The 13,517-nt window shown below is 63.3% G+C and overlaps 1 protein-coding gene across 1 annotated transcript; it reads left to right on the forward strand.

Moving 5' to 3' along the window:
• Positions 1 to 3,197: 3,197 nt before the first annotated feature.
• HS3ST6 (heparan sulfate-glucosamine 3-sulfotransferase 6) lies at positions 3,198 to 9,161 on the forward strand. Its single transcript, XM_045460207.1, has 2 exons — positions 3,198 to 3,610; positions 8,404 to 9,161. The coding sequence occupies exons 1-2, from the start codon at positions 3,198 to 3,200 to the stop codon at positions 9,017 to 9,019; spliced, it is 1,029 nt and encodes a 342-aa protein (XP_045316163.1). The 3' UTR covers positions 9,020 to 9,161.
• The last annotated feature ends 4,356 nt before the right edge of the window (positions 9,162 to 13,517 follow it).

Here is a 13,517-nt window from a genome sequence, read left to right on the forward strand (position 1 = left end):
AGCCCCCTCCCCTCGGCCCCCCTTGCCGGCTCCAGGACCCCCGCGGACTGCGGGAGTCGGGCGAGGGGGTAAGGGTGTGGTTCTAGCGAAGGGAGTTCTGGAAGCCCCGCGTGTGTGGAATCTCCCCCAGCTGTCCCCCGTGGAGGGAGGGACCGCACGGTGTCAGGGATCACTTTCCAGAGTGGGGCAGCTGCTGACGCACCCTGCTTGGGGGGGCCCACGCTGGGGGTGCCCGCCCTGGGGAGGGGACAGTCTGCGAAAGAGGAAGAGAGGAGCCCGGGGGTGGGGCACGCACATAGACTCCGTCACTCACACACTCTCTCACTCACACAGCCAGGCCACTCAGCCACTCGACAAACATTCATGAGTGCTCACCGCGGTCAAGACTGACCCCGTCCCCGCTCTTGCTGCGCTCACGGGGAGGTGGAGACAGATGGGGACCAAAATCACCCACCAAGGGAGTAATTACAGTCAGTGGAGGGGACTCAGATATAGCTGGGCAGCTGGGTCATGGGTCTGTGAGGCCAGGCTGGGCCTTTCTCTTGCCATGACCTCGCTCCCCAGGCCTCTTCCCTGGACTCGCCCCTGTGTCCCCCTCTGCTCTGACCTTCCCTGTCGTCTCCTCCAGGGACGCTGTTTACTAGCGGCCTGCAGCTCGGGCCACTCTTCCCCAGTGCTGCCTCCTCCCAGCCAGCTAGCACAGCAGACCTGACTACCTCAATGTCTGATGGTTGGCCTAAGGAGGATGGACAGATGGACCTCTGCCTGGCCATCCTGCCTGGGCAGGGGGTCCAGTCTGGGCAAGGGGGGATTGAGCCATGTTGGACCCTGAAGGCCAAGGGGCCCTCCCGGGAGATCCAGCTGGCAGAGAAGCTGGCTGATGCATTTCTTCTTCACAGTGGAGGTGAGACCGGACAGGGCGGGAGGTGAGCGAGCCTCTCAGGGTGCAGGGACAGCCACAGGACCGGTGCTCCCATGGCCTGGTTTCTTTCGACTCACTTCCTGCCATGTGGCTCAGAGCGGGGGATCCACTGTGTCTAGACCACCCAGAGAGGTGCCAGTGGAGAGCTGGGGCTGGACCCTGATGGCAAGGTAGGGCGGAGGCAGACCGGAGGGGCCACTTCGACATCCTGGGCAGGAGGGAAGGCGGCAACCCCCACGTGTGAGGAGGCTTGCCTGACCATCACTTCCTCCAGAAAGCCATCCCTGACCTCTTCCTCCATTCACATCCTTCCACTAGCCGGCCATTGTCAAGTGCCCATTTGGTGCCAGTCTCTGTTAGGTGCTAGGGACCCCCCGGTGAGCAAATGTCCCAAGGCTGCCTTCCTGGGTGTCCCCAGATTTGCCCCCACCTGTCACTTGAGGGATGGTGGCTGGAGGGAGGGGCTCAGCTAGGAAATTATCCTTGTCCCCGGACTCCATTCCCCAGCCCCCAGCATGTCCTGCTGTCGTTGATAAGTTGCTTCTGGAAAATCCTCAAGCAGCTATGTGTGTCAGGGGTTGGGGGACTGAGGAAAAGCCATTCTCAGTAGGAGGAACAGCATGAGCCAAGGCTGGGAGGAGGAAGCCACTCTCCCTGTGCCAGGGCCGGGAGACAGAGGGGCCGCCAGGGTCGAATGCTGGAATCTGGAGCCCTGAGAGGGGCCTGCTGAGACTGTGAGTGGGTGCTCCAGGTGGAGCAGGGCCCCACCCAGGACAGGTCTAAGGAGAACCAGTCTGTCTGGAACAGATCCCCTTTTAAGCTAGACCAGAAGAAGAACTTCCTGTGACCCTGTGTGTATCAACATGCACCCCAGACAGTACTGTGCCAACGACCCGCCTACAGGGCTCCTGGCTGAGTCTTGCCCTGACAAGCAGGTGCAGGCCTGTGTCTGGGATCCGGGCTGGGGCCCTGATCAGCCGCCTTCATGCCACTGGCTCTGCAGAGCCCCCTTAGTTCAGGGCTGCCTCTAGGTGGGAGACCTGGAAATTCCTGTGGGTCACAGAGGCCCCTGGCCTTTGCAGAGGCCCCAGGTTTCTGGGACTTGCCCAGATGCCATTGGTCCCAGGAACGAGCAGAACCCAGGGCAGTGGCCTCTGAGCAGCTAGTGAGAGGTCGGCCTCTCCTAGGAGCCCATGCCCATGGGGCAGCAAGCTTCAGTGAGGAAGTCCTGGGCAGAGACATAGAGAGGACACCGTTCCTTTTCCGTCTCTTCCTGGGACTGTTGCTCCCGGAGCCCTTTCCTTCTCTGCTTTCCTTGTGTTGTGTGGGGGGTTCAGTGAACCTGGGGCTGCATAAACTCCCCACAGAGTGTCCAGCGCCCAGCAGGTCCCGTAACTGTGAGTGGCCCCTGGCCCCTGAATGTCACTGCACCTCAGCAGGAGCTCCTAAGATAGAACCCGGGCTCCTCCTTCCGGTCTCCCATCCCACCTCTCCAAAATCTTCTCATCTACAGGAGCCACGTTGCCAGCATTAGAGATGGGTCCCTGACATCCCAGGGCAACGCCAGGTGGACTGGGCTGCAGAGACAGACGGTGTGACATGGTAGAAAGGGTCGGGAGACAGATCTGAATGGGGCCTTGGGACAGACGCCTGTCGTCCCTGAGCCTGCTTCCCAGGACCCTAAAATGGTAATCGTATTGGACAACCGTCTCCGGCCGCCAGGGTTGGGACCCTGACGAATGGCAAGCCAACGGTCAGGAAAGCGCGCTCCATTCTCCGCTCAGACTTCCCTCAACATTCCCGGGAACGCCTCGGCGCAGTAGGGCCCGGGTCCACACTCACCCGCGCACCTGCTGCTACGCCCTTGTCCGGAGGGACTGGGATCCGCCTTCTAAGAGCCGGTCCTTCATCTCAGTCCTGTCACTGCCCTGAGACCCGACCCGTCGCCGCAGCATCCAGGCGCGCAATGGTGATGACCCCGAAGCCTCGCAGGCTGGAGCCCAGGTCTCCAAGAGGGCGCGACAGGTAACCTCTGGGGCTCCAAATCACGCCTCAGCCTCGGCGGGCGCCTGCGAGTCCCGGGCCCGGGAGTGGTCCAGGGGGCGGGGCCTCCGGACTGGGCGGGGCCTCCGGGTCCCGCCCCGCGTCGGCTTCGAGCCTGCCGAGTGGCGGGGCGCAGAGCAGAAGCCCGGCGCGGGCTGGCTGAGCGCGGCACGGGCCGGGATGCGCTCGCTCCTGTAGCCCGCGTTCCACCGTCTGGGCGCAGCACCACCCTATGGCAGGTAGCGGCGGCCTGGGTGGCGGGGCCGGGGGCGGCCAGGGCGCGGGGGCCGGGCAGGGGGCCGCGCTGCGGGTGCCGCGTGCGCCGCTGCTCCTCGCCGCGCTGGTGCTCGGCGCCTACTGCCTCTGCGCCCTCCCCGGCCGCTGCCCGCCGGCCGCCCGCGCTCCGGTGCCGGCGCCCGCGCCCGCTGAGCCGCTCCGCGCCGTCGGTCCCCGGGGGGCGCCGGGCCTGCCTGTGGCCAGCGGCCCGGGACGCCGGCGCTTCCCGCAGGCGCTCATCGTGGGCGTGAAGAAGGGCGGCACGCGCGCCCTGCTGGAGTTCCTGCGGCTGCACCCCGACGTCCGCGCGCTCGGCTCTGAGCCCCACTTCTTCGACAGGTGCTATGAGCGCGGCCTCGCCTGGTACCGGTGAGCGCCCTGGCGGGTGCCTTCCAACAACAGGGGGACGCGCCCCTGGGGGTCTCACTGGGGGCGCGGGGGGGGGGCAGGTGTCCGGAATCCGGGCTGAGACCAGCCTGGGTGTGTTTGGGGGGGCGAAGCTTGACCCCGCGGACGCGGGCCCCCAGCATTGGGTTTTACGGAAAGGAGGAGCGGTCACTGGCCGGGGGCTCCCAGAAACTTTGAAACTCCAGGGGAAACCCTGGTTCAGGGGCTGCTGAGGGGTCCCCGCAAGAGTGGCAGGGAGGAGTTTCCATCCTACACCAGTAGTTTGAAGCTAGTGGGGTTTGAGGGGCATTAGAAATGCTTTATGCTTATCCGCGCTTCCCCACTGGATCACCCTGGGAGAGCATGTCTGACTGGATCACCCTGGGAGAGCATGTCTGACCTCCGGCCAATCACCCCAAGAGTTTTCCCTGTAGCCCCCTAGAGAGCGTTTGTTTCCTCCCCCAGACCCCCAATCCCGAGAAGAGGAGTCCTTCTCTGTGGTCCTGGGGGTCCGGAGAGAGTCACGGCTTTACTTAAAAAGGAGGAAGGGGTTGGGATTGGGGCCCCAGCCTCGCTCAAGGGGCTCTGTAGCTGTCCCGCTGCCTGTCTGGCTGGCCTTGGGGTGCTGTGGTAGAATGTGGGGGAGCACCCCCACTCCGGCCCCCGCTGTGGCAGCGAGCGTGAGGCCCTGCCCTCTGCCTCCTTCGACTGTGCACAAGCCTGCCTGTCCCTTCCTGCGGGGAAGCGAGGGCTTACAGATGGAGAGTGAGTCACCCCACTCCCCGCAGCTTTCACCTCATCCCCAAACTATGGGGCAGAGAGGACCCAGCGCAAGGTCACCTGGTGAATTAATGGGGAGTGGAGGGGGTGGCAGGACCCGGGCTTTTGACTCTCAGATGTACCAGTTTCCTCTTCCCAGATACCAAACCCCCACCACCCCTTCCCCTTTGTTATCTTTGCATTTTGCATTGAAACCACTCAGGGGTTTGGAGGGGCCCCATTGAGAACGGGGGTCCTGGTTCCTGAGCTCTGAAGGATTACTGCTGTCGAGGGTCTTAGGGAAGCCAGATGGTGAGGGGAAAGTGAGTCTATCCTTGGACCCAGTTGGCTGAATCCCCCAGCATGCCTGGTGCTCAGGGAGAGACGCTACCCCACTCTGACGGTGCTGCAGCATCCAAAAGCATCCCTAATCCCGGGATGCTGTTGATGCTGTTGCCCTGCAGAGGGAGAGGAAGAGGAGGAGGAGAGAAGGAGGGGGAGGAGGAGGGAAGGAGGGGAGGGGACAGGAAGGAGGGTGGAGGACACACTGTTAGCTCTAGCAGACTTCAGAGCCCATCACTGACCCCATGAGCTGTAACTACAAGGAGCTGTGGGGAGGCACCGGGCTGGACTAAGGAGGGGCTGCTGCAGAGGCTGGTCTCGAAGAGCCTGGGGTCCGGGGGGCTGTGCAGGCCCTCCCTGGGTGCATGCTCCCGCTCTGGAGAGGACGAGGCATCTGAAAGGCAGGGGGCAGATTCTCAGCTCTGGGTAGGGAGCTCCTGGGACACTGGGGTGCCTGGCATGGGGCCCGGGGGATTCCGGAGCATGTCTGGTGAAGAAGAGACTTTGCCCTTCCTCCTTTTTAGAGCCACCTCCACTGGGAGGAGGGGCGGATGCAGAGGAGGCAGAGGGTCAGGTTCCAGTGGCCTCCAGGAACCCAGAGCTGTCAGGGCTGGCGAGCACTGACCCCTCTGGCCAATGCAGGCTGGCTGAGCTTCTGAGGTACGTGTGTCCAAGTACCCTCAAAAGGGCTGTGGCTGTGTAGTGACATGTGGAGGTGGGCTCGGTATTCCCCCCGGTGGCCCTGTGCCTCTGGACCTGTCTGTCCTTTCAACCGGCTGTGAGGATGCACTGAGCCTCTGAAAATGCCCACTCGCCTCAGTTTCCCCCAGTGCAAAGAGGTCGGCCAGCCCCTGGGCGTGGTCTGGCCGTGTTATCCTGTCTCGGGACCCTGATTTGGACCTCCAGCGCAGAGCCCTGTTCTGGGTGGGGAGTCGGGGCAGTGTGTAGAGGAGGAGCAGCTAGTGTCCCCAGTTGAATTTTTGGGACCCCTCCTCCCCCCTTGCTCATGGGGCTGTGACCAATCTCATTCCAGGCAGTGACTTTGGTCCTTCCCATGGACTGGGCGGGTAGGACCTACTCAAAGTCGATTTTGGCCCAACCGTCCCCTCTCTTTGGGCTCCAGGAAGTTCATCTCTCAGGCTCCTGAGGGTCCTCTATCTTGGGGACTGCGACCTTCAAGGGCTCCCCAACTCAGCATTTGTTCCTTTATTCACTCACTCTGTTTGGCAGGTGCCGAAGTCACACAAACCCCTCCAAGTCTCAGTTCAGGGAGGAGTGCCCTATCTAGGGGCAAGTGGGGGCTATACTTTGACCACAGTGTTTTGGAAAAGCGGGAGGAGAGGGGGAGGGGTGCAGGGGTGGGGGACACCCCCCCTCGCTCCTGGGGCCCAAGCAGGAGCGGTGAAGGAGGGGTGTGAGTATGTGGGGGGAGGGACCCCGGCTTCTGTGGGACTTATCTGTCCCTGCTCACCTGGAGACAGAGACCCCTGTGGCAGGGCACTCAATGCCCCCATGCCCCCAGCACTGCAGGGTTCCACCTGGAACTGGAACTGGTTTCTGCTGGGTCCCAGGCAGGCTGGATGGGGCCCAGGAGAGGTGTGGGACACAGAGCGAGGCCCAGACAGAGGAGGGAGAGTCGCCCAGGGCTGGATTGAAGCCGCAGGGAAATGCAGACCAGATGAGCTGTGGGGGTGGTGCGTGTGTATGTGTGTGTGTGTGTGGGGGGGGTGTCCATAGAACAGCTTGTCAGATGTTTGCTGTGTGGGGGTCAGTATCTTGCTCCTCGTATCCTCCTCGGTCTCTGCCACCCCACAAAAGCCCCCATCCCTACCCTACTCCGAGCTCTGGCTAGGCCTGGGGAGAGTAATTGATCCCAAAGCTCTTGGAGCTCAAAGCCAGTTTGCGGCAGGAGTGGGCCAGGAAAGTCTGCACCGCCACCCCCCCCCCCACTTCCACCCCTCCCCGTGGCGGTCTGGAGGTGTGGCTCTGCTTCTGCTCCTCTAACTTCCTTGGGGAGAAAGGTGCTGATGTCAAAGCTGGGTGGGGGGCGTTCCCTGAGCAATCGGGGCGGGTTCCTTCCCTGAGAAGGACAATGAAAGGAGGGGTGGTGACTTCTGATGCTGTGTGGCACTGCGTCTCTTTGTGGGTGTCAGCAGTGAGGCCCAGTGCAGGGACACCCACCCCTTATTATGAGTTTCCTCTCATGGAAAGGGACCCCTGTTGCTGTGGGCCTCAGCCCTTGGCGTTGTCACCACCCGAGGTCTCCTCGAACTTGTCCCTTTGAACGGGGAGGACCGGGGTCTGCTCCTCCCTGGGTTCCCAGCTGCAGGAGGCAGGCCACGAGGTGCAGGAGCTCTGGCAGCGGCAGGTACGGGGCAGGGCTGCAGACTAACGTCCACCCTGGTACTTCCTGCTTCCTCTCGGAGCCTCGGTGTGCCTGTCTATGAAATGGGGCAGTGAGCAGCTCACAGAGATGGGAGAAGCAGACTTGTCCCCATGACCTCCCAGACCGGCTCTGCCCAGGTCCTTGTTCTGAGCGAGTGGGGAGGCTCCCATAGCTAGCAGCCCATTCAGCCCACCGGACGCCCCTGGGCCCCCGAGGTGGATTCAGGGAGCCGGTGGCATGTCCCAGACTCACACGTGCGCACCCCCCATCCCACCACCAGCACCCTCCAAGCTAAGCGCCCCGACTCGTTGGGTCTGTGCACCTGTGTGCCCACCTGACCTGGGTGTTTTGGGGGTTTGAGCAGGAAGAAGAGACTCCCAGGGGCTTGAGACCCTGGAACCTGAAACCTGAACCCCACCTTCCTGCCTGGGGCCAGTTGTGGGGGGGCTGTCAGAGGGGCAGGAGGACGGGAGGCAGGGCTAGCTGGGCGGAGGCCTCCCCTCCCTCTGCCTCCCACAGATCCCGGGAGCCTCTGCCTCTGTTGACCTAGTTCCCAGCCCTCCCTCGGAGCTGTTTGCTCAGCTGGCCAGGCAGCGCCCTGCCCACCGCACCCTGTACTACCTGGCTGGCAGGCGGGGCTGTGGGACACTGGTTCAGGATGGGCTTCCCCAGGCTTGGCGTGGTCAGGGGGCCGACTCCCCAGAACCTTGGGATGGGGTCCGTGCTCCCCTCCCCTGGTCAGCTGCAGCCTTGCACGTTGGGGTCCAAGCCAGGTCTGGGAGGCCCAGGCGGCTGAGGTCTTGGGACGGGTCCTCAAGCCACCCCTAGTAGCTTTTGGTATTCTGGTCCATTCTGATGTGTGTGGCCCAGGTCAGCAGGGCTTTCATCAGAGGTGGGAGAAGGCTGTGCAGGGGAGGGAGCGAGAGGGGACACTTGTCAACAATTAAGGGCCTAATTTAGGGGATGCCATCAGCCCCTTGCTGTGTGTGTGACGGGAGGTAATTACGGGGCAGGGGCCTGCGGGGGGGCGGGGAGGCTGGTTCAGCCGTGTGGGCAGCAGGTCCTGGCCACTGGCCTCACGAGGACGGGGTCTGGCGTGGGCACGGTCCGGCTCTGGGAGGGGGGTGGGTAGCAGCCTATATCTGGCCACCCAAGCACCTAGGGTGGGTGGGTCTGGTGGGGAAGGCTTGCCTGCCCTGGAGGCTCCCTGGAGGAAGGGGAGGTCAGCCCTGGCTCCCTGGGGGCCAGTCCCCACCCTCACCTCCCTCTGCTCCCACCCGCCCCACAGGAGCCTGATGCCACGCACCCTGGACGGGCAGATCACCCTGGAGAAGACCCCTAGCTACTTCGTGACCCGGGAGGCCCCCGGCCGCATCCACGGCATGTCCCCGGACACGAAGCTGATCGTGGTGGTGCGGAACCCTGTGACGCGGGCCATCTCCGACTACGCCCAGACGCTCTCCAAGACCCCGGGCCTGCCCAGTTTCCGTGCCCTGGCCTTCCGCCACGGCCTGGGCCCCGTGGACACGGCCTGGAGCGCCGTACGCATCGGCCTGTACGCCCAGCACCTGACCAACTGGCTGCGGCTCTTTCCCCTGTCCCGCTTCCTATTCGTCAGCGGGGAGCGCCTGGTCAGCGACCCGGCCGGGGAGGTGGGCCGCGTGCAGGACTTCCTGGGCCTCAAACGCGTGGTCACGGACAAGCACTTCTACTTTAACGCCACCAAGGGCTTCCCCTGCCTCAAGAAGGCCCAGGGGGGCAGCCGCCCCCGCTGCCTGGGCAAATCCAAGGGCCGGCCCCACCCCCGCGTGCCCGAGGCCGTGGTCCGGCGCCTGCGGGACTTCTACCGGCCCTTCAACCGCAGGTTTTACCAGATGACCGGCCAGGACTTTGGCTGGGACTGAGGAGGACGGGCCAGCCCGTGCCCGGCCCGGGGGCCCTCGCTCACCTTAATTTATGCCGGCCACCGGGCCGTGGAGCCTGCAGACAGATGATGGGTAGGGAAAAGTATTTAAGGAATAAAGCCTGGGTCTGTGTTCTTCCACATAATCTGGAAGGTGGCCAGACGGGGGCTGGAGGTGCCACCGCCCAGGGAAACGCTAACCATACCACCTGTCTCTACAGGGCACTGTTCGTATGCCCGGAGTGGTCCAAAACCCAATCCGTAGACATCCCTTGGGGTGCGCAGTGAGCTTGGCCACATGTCACACATGAGCAACTGAGGCTCAGAGAGGTTTAGGGCCTGCCCAGTGACGCACAGCTCAGACTCTGGAGGCCCTCCTGTGCGCCCTGGGATGCTGAGCTATGCTGGAATGTTGTCCCCGTGCGGCAGATGAGGAAACTGAGGCTCCAGGTTGCCCACGTGAGGGCTAGGGCGGGGACGAAAGTTGGATCTGGCCAACTCAGGGCTGCACCCATGACTGCGGCTGATTTCGTGTCTTAGTGCCCATTGGATGCTCCCTCCTGGGAATCTGGTGAGGTTGCGTTACATGGAGTGTGACGTTTGGAGCAGCAGCGGGGTATTGGTTTTAAGCATCCCCAAGCCCCTGGGGACAGTGTGGCACCACCCACCACAGGCCACACCCATGCTGCCACTCCCACCCTCCAGACCCTGCCTGCTTGGGGGGGACTTGCCCTCTCAGTGGGTTCCACCCACTCCCCCAGGCCCTGGATGCCCCAGTTCTGCTGTGTTCCAGGAAGAGCTCCCGCCCTTGGGGGATGGGCAGAGGTGAATGGCCATCTGGGGCCCAGCTGCCTGCTCAGATCCTGGCTTAGGCCAGGCTCGGGTGAGTTAGGCTGCCCTCTCCACCCCTCTGGCCCTGGGAAGGTGGGGGCCCCTTCCTAATGACTGTCACCTGCTCCTGGCCACAGTGTTGCTTGCCAGGTGCCCACAAACGGCCCTGACAATGACCTCCGGGGACCCTTGGAACCAAGCCTGGCATGCCCCGGCTGTGCTGGGTCCTCACAGGACCTGGCTGCGTCCTCTGCACACCAGGCCTTGGGTCCATATCAAATCTTCAGCCCTGCTGTGGCCTTTCCAGCTCTGGGCTACTTGGAGTAGCTGCCCGTCCTGGGCCCCGGGGTGGAAATGAGGGATGATTTCCAGGGGAGTGACCGCTTACCTTCCAGGCACCTTTTCTGGCTAACCGTGAGCCAGTGGGCCCAGCAGTCACGGTGGCTACCGTCTTTGTCACATGACCTTACCAGTGGTAGACACCTGGGGTCACCTGATTGTCTATGAGAAGAGGCTCGACAGGAAGTGGGGAGGGAGTTGGGGGCATCTCTCCTCAGCGGCCCGGAGCCTGCCCCTCGCTCCTGCTGGTTCTGGGCCCAGAGGACACTCCTGTCTGGATTGTCCTGAGGGGCCAGCACTGTCAGGAAGCTCTGCCATCGGGGCCAGGCCAGAGGCAGGACCGGGGGCTGGTCCTGAGACACCCTGGCGGAGATGCGGTGGCAGATGTGGGCAGATGCGGCTGAGACACAACTGCAGGCCCCTCCCCCGCCTGGATGTCTGCCGTGGGAGGAGGGCCCAACGTGCAATAATGGTGACCAACGTGCAAGAACGGTGACGAGGCAGGGGCCTCTGGGCCCCGCCGGATGGCACGGCCTGGGCTTGGCGTCTCTGTCCCCATTCCCGGTGCTGGGGCCCCACTTAGCGACCGTGTGGCAGTCCGCCCCGGGTGTCAGGGCGGGAGGGAAGGCAGTTCCCAGCCTGGGCCATGCCCGCTGCTTCCCTCTTCCTGGACACACCCTTGTCCAAACTTTTAGCAGCTCCGGCCCTCTGCGGCTTGCCCCCACCCCTAGCCAGCATGCCACCCTCACCCCTACGCTTTTGCCCCCACAGCTCCTTCCACCTGTCTCGATCTGCGTAGCCTTTGTACATGCTGTTCCCTCTGCCTGAAATGCCTTTCAGGCACAGAAGGTGCGGGCTGAGAGGGGACAGCCTAGGAGTGCGGAGGCTGTTCCCTCACACCAGTCTCCTTTCCTCCCTACAGTTAGAGCCCCTTTCCCGAGCCCACTGACATGACCCACTTTTCCCTTCCGGAAGCTTCTTGGAAGCAGAGCTGTGGGAGCCACCAGTTTGTCTGGCTCTGGTGCCCAGAAGGCAGGCTGGAAACAGTGTGGAGAAAGGGTGAGCTGGCTGGTCCCGGTCCTCCCCCATCCCCCTCCCAGTGGAAACCGGGCCCGACCGCCCGCCAGCGCCCAGAGCCTGGTGCCCAGCTGGGCCTCAGAACACACTGAGGGCAGATGCGGTGGGTCTTCCCGGCTGTGTGTGGGGGTGGGTCTCCGTGGGAGAGTCATCGGCCTTTAATTAAAGTCCCTAAATTGTTTCCCCAGCTGCTCAGTGGGTTTTCCATGTTGGAATGTTCCAGATGGAGCACAGAGTGCTGATCCAATTACCTTCTTCCTGTTCTGCTCAGTGGGGGAGAAAAGGCCGGGGACCCCTTCTCCGTTCCTCGCAAGCCAGCCAGACTGGGATGAGATGGGTGGGGGTGGGGGTGCTCACAGCCTTGGGTGTCCAGGAAGGGGCTTGGCGACACCTGGGGAGGGGGCGGCTTCTACCGCACCTGCCTCAGACCTTCAGGCCATGGTTGGTACAGGCTGGGGGTCCACGGGGTCCTTGCTCCCCGACCCCCAGGACAGGCAGGTGCATCTGGGTGAGGATGGGGTTCTTTACCCTGAGCCTTACACATGTAGGCCATGCAGATCCTGAGCAGACCCTGCCCTGAGTGGCCTCTGTGCCAGGCTGGAGACAGGAAGGTCGGGACTCGGATCTGCCCTCCCTGTTGGGAGCTAGTCGCCGTCCATGGGACCTCGCCGCCTCCCTCCCCTGGAGCCCCCGGAGCCCCTGGAGGAGGCTCCACAGCCTGGCGACCCCCGGACCCCATCTGCAGCCACCTGTGGACTCTTGTCCTCCTGTGAGGGGGTACCTCTCTCCAGGGTTGGGGGGTCTGGTGGGCTGACCTTGCTGGCTCCCCTCCCAGGCTCCTAAGAGTGGCTGCAGGACCAGGTGTGGAAGGGGAGGCTGGGCCCTGGGGAAAAGTCTGGAAAGAGAGGGACTGTTCTGGGCAGCACCTGTGAGCCCCCTTCACCCCAGGAGGAGCGGTGCTTTGGGGAAAGGCCTGGTCCACCTGGGGCTCATGGCTGGTCTCCGTGTCCCAGGGTGGACACCTCTGGCACCTGTCCCCTCGGCCAGATCTAGAGGCCCTTCCTGAAGTTTAGACGGCCCCGCTCCTGGGAAGCTCCCCATTCCTCTTAAGAAGCCGCTGGGCTGCGCTGTCCAAACAGCTCCTCCTGCATCTGCACCGGGAGGGGCTAGGAAGACGGGGCAGACCCTCGGTGCTCTCCTCTGGCGGCCGTGGCAGCAGCCTCTGGGACCCCGGGACCCCTCTGGGCCTTCGGATGCTGCGCAGCAAGGGGCTGGCAATTTGCTGACATCATGAACCCAGTGGTTCATTTCTGTGGGACTCTCCCTTTCTAGAAGTTTTCTCTTAAATTGGCAAGGGCTGACTCCTGAAGACTCCTTGGGGGCAAAGGCCCAGGCCAGGGGGTGCGCTGGGGGCTGTGGGAGGCTGGGATGGAGGGACCGGGAAGGAGTCAGCTGTGGCCTCAGGATCCGGTGCCTCCGTGGGCCCGCCTCGGCCCTTTGAACCGCAGGACCAGTGGATCACTCGCATGGCTGTGGCCGTGGCAGGGGCCTCGCCCTCCCTCCCGAGGGAAGCCGCCACCTCCTGCGGCCCACAGCCCTCAGGCTCCTCCCCGGGGCTCTCTGGTTCTGAACTCAGGCTTTCTCTATTTCCTTCGCATCTGTCTTACTTGGGCTCTCGGAGGAGGGTGGCCACCCTCCACAGGGCCGGAGAAGCACAGCACTAACCACGCAGGCACCAGCATGCACGGATGAGGGGATAGGGCAGGGAGTGACAAGGACAGCCATGGGAAATGATCTGCACCCTGCAGGAGGCCACACGCCAGGGCCGGGGGCTGCGTAGCCCTCCAGGCCCGCAGGAGCCAAAGGATGGAAGCAACTCAGGTGACCATCAACAGACAAATCGATAAACAAAACGTGCTCTGTCCCTGCAACGGACTATCCTTCCGCCATGAGACGGGTAGAAGTCCTGATACACACCGTAGTGTGAACGAATCTTGGAAACATCCGGGTAAGGAGAGCAGCCAGACACAAAAGGTCACCGATCGTATGGTTGCATTGATGTGAAATGTCCAGAACGGGAAAATCCATACAGACCCAAAGCCGAGTGTGGTGGTTGCCGGGGGCTGGGGGAGGGGCCGGGGGGGGGGGGCGCGTGTTTAACGGGCACGGAGTGTCCTTTTGGCGGGGGATAAACATGTTTGGGAACTAGGTCGAGGGGGCGGTCACACAACACTGTGAGTGCACTCAATGCC

This window comes from Leopardus geoffroyi, chromosome E3, assembly GCF_018350155.1.
Source record: "Leopardus geoffroyi isolate Oge1 chromosome E3, O.geoffroyi_Oge1_pat1.0, whole genome shotgun sequence".
NCBI lineage: Eukaryota > Metazoa > Chordata > Mammalia > Carnivora > Felidae > Leopardus > Leopardus geoffroyi.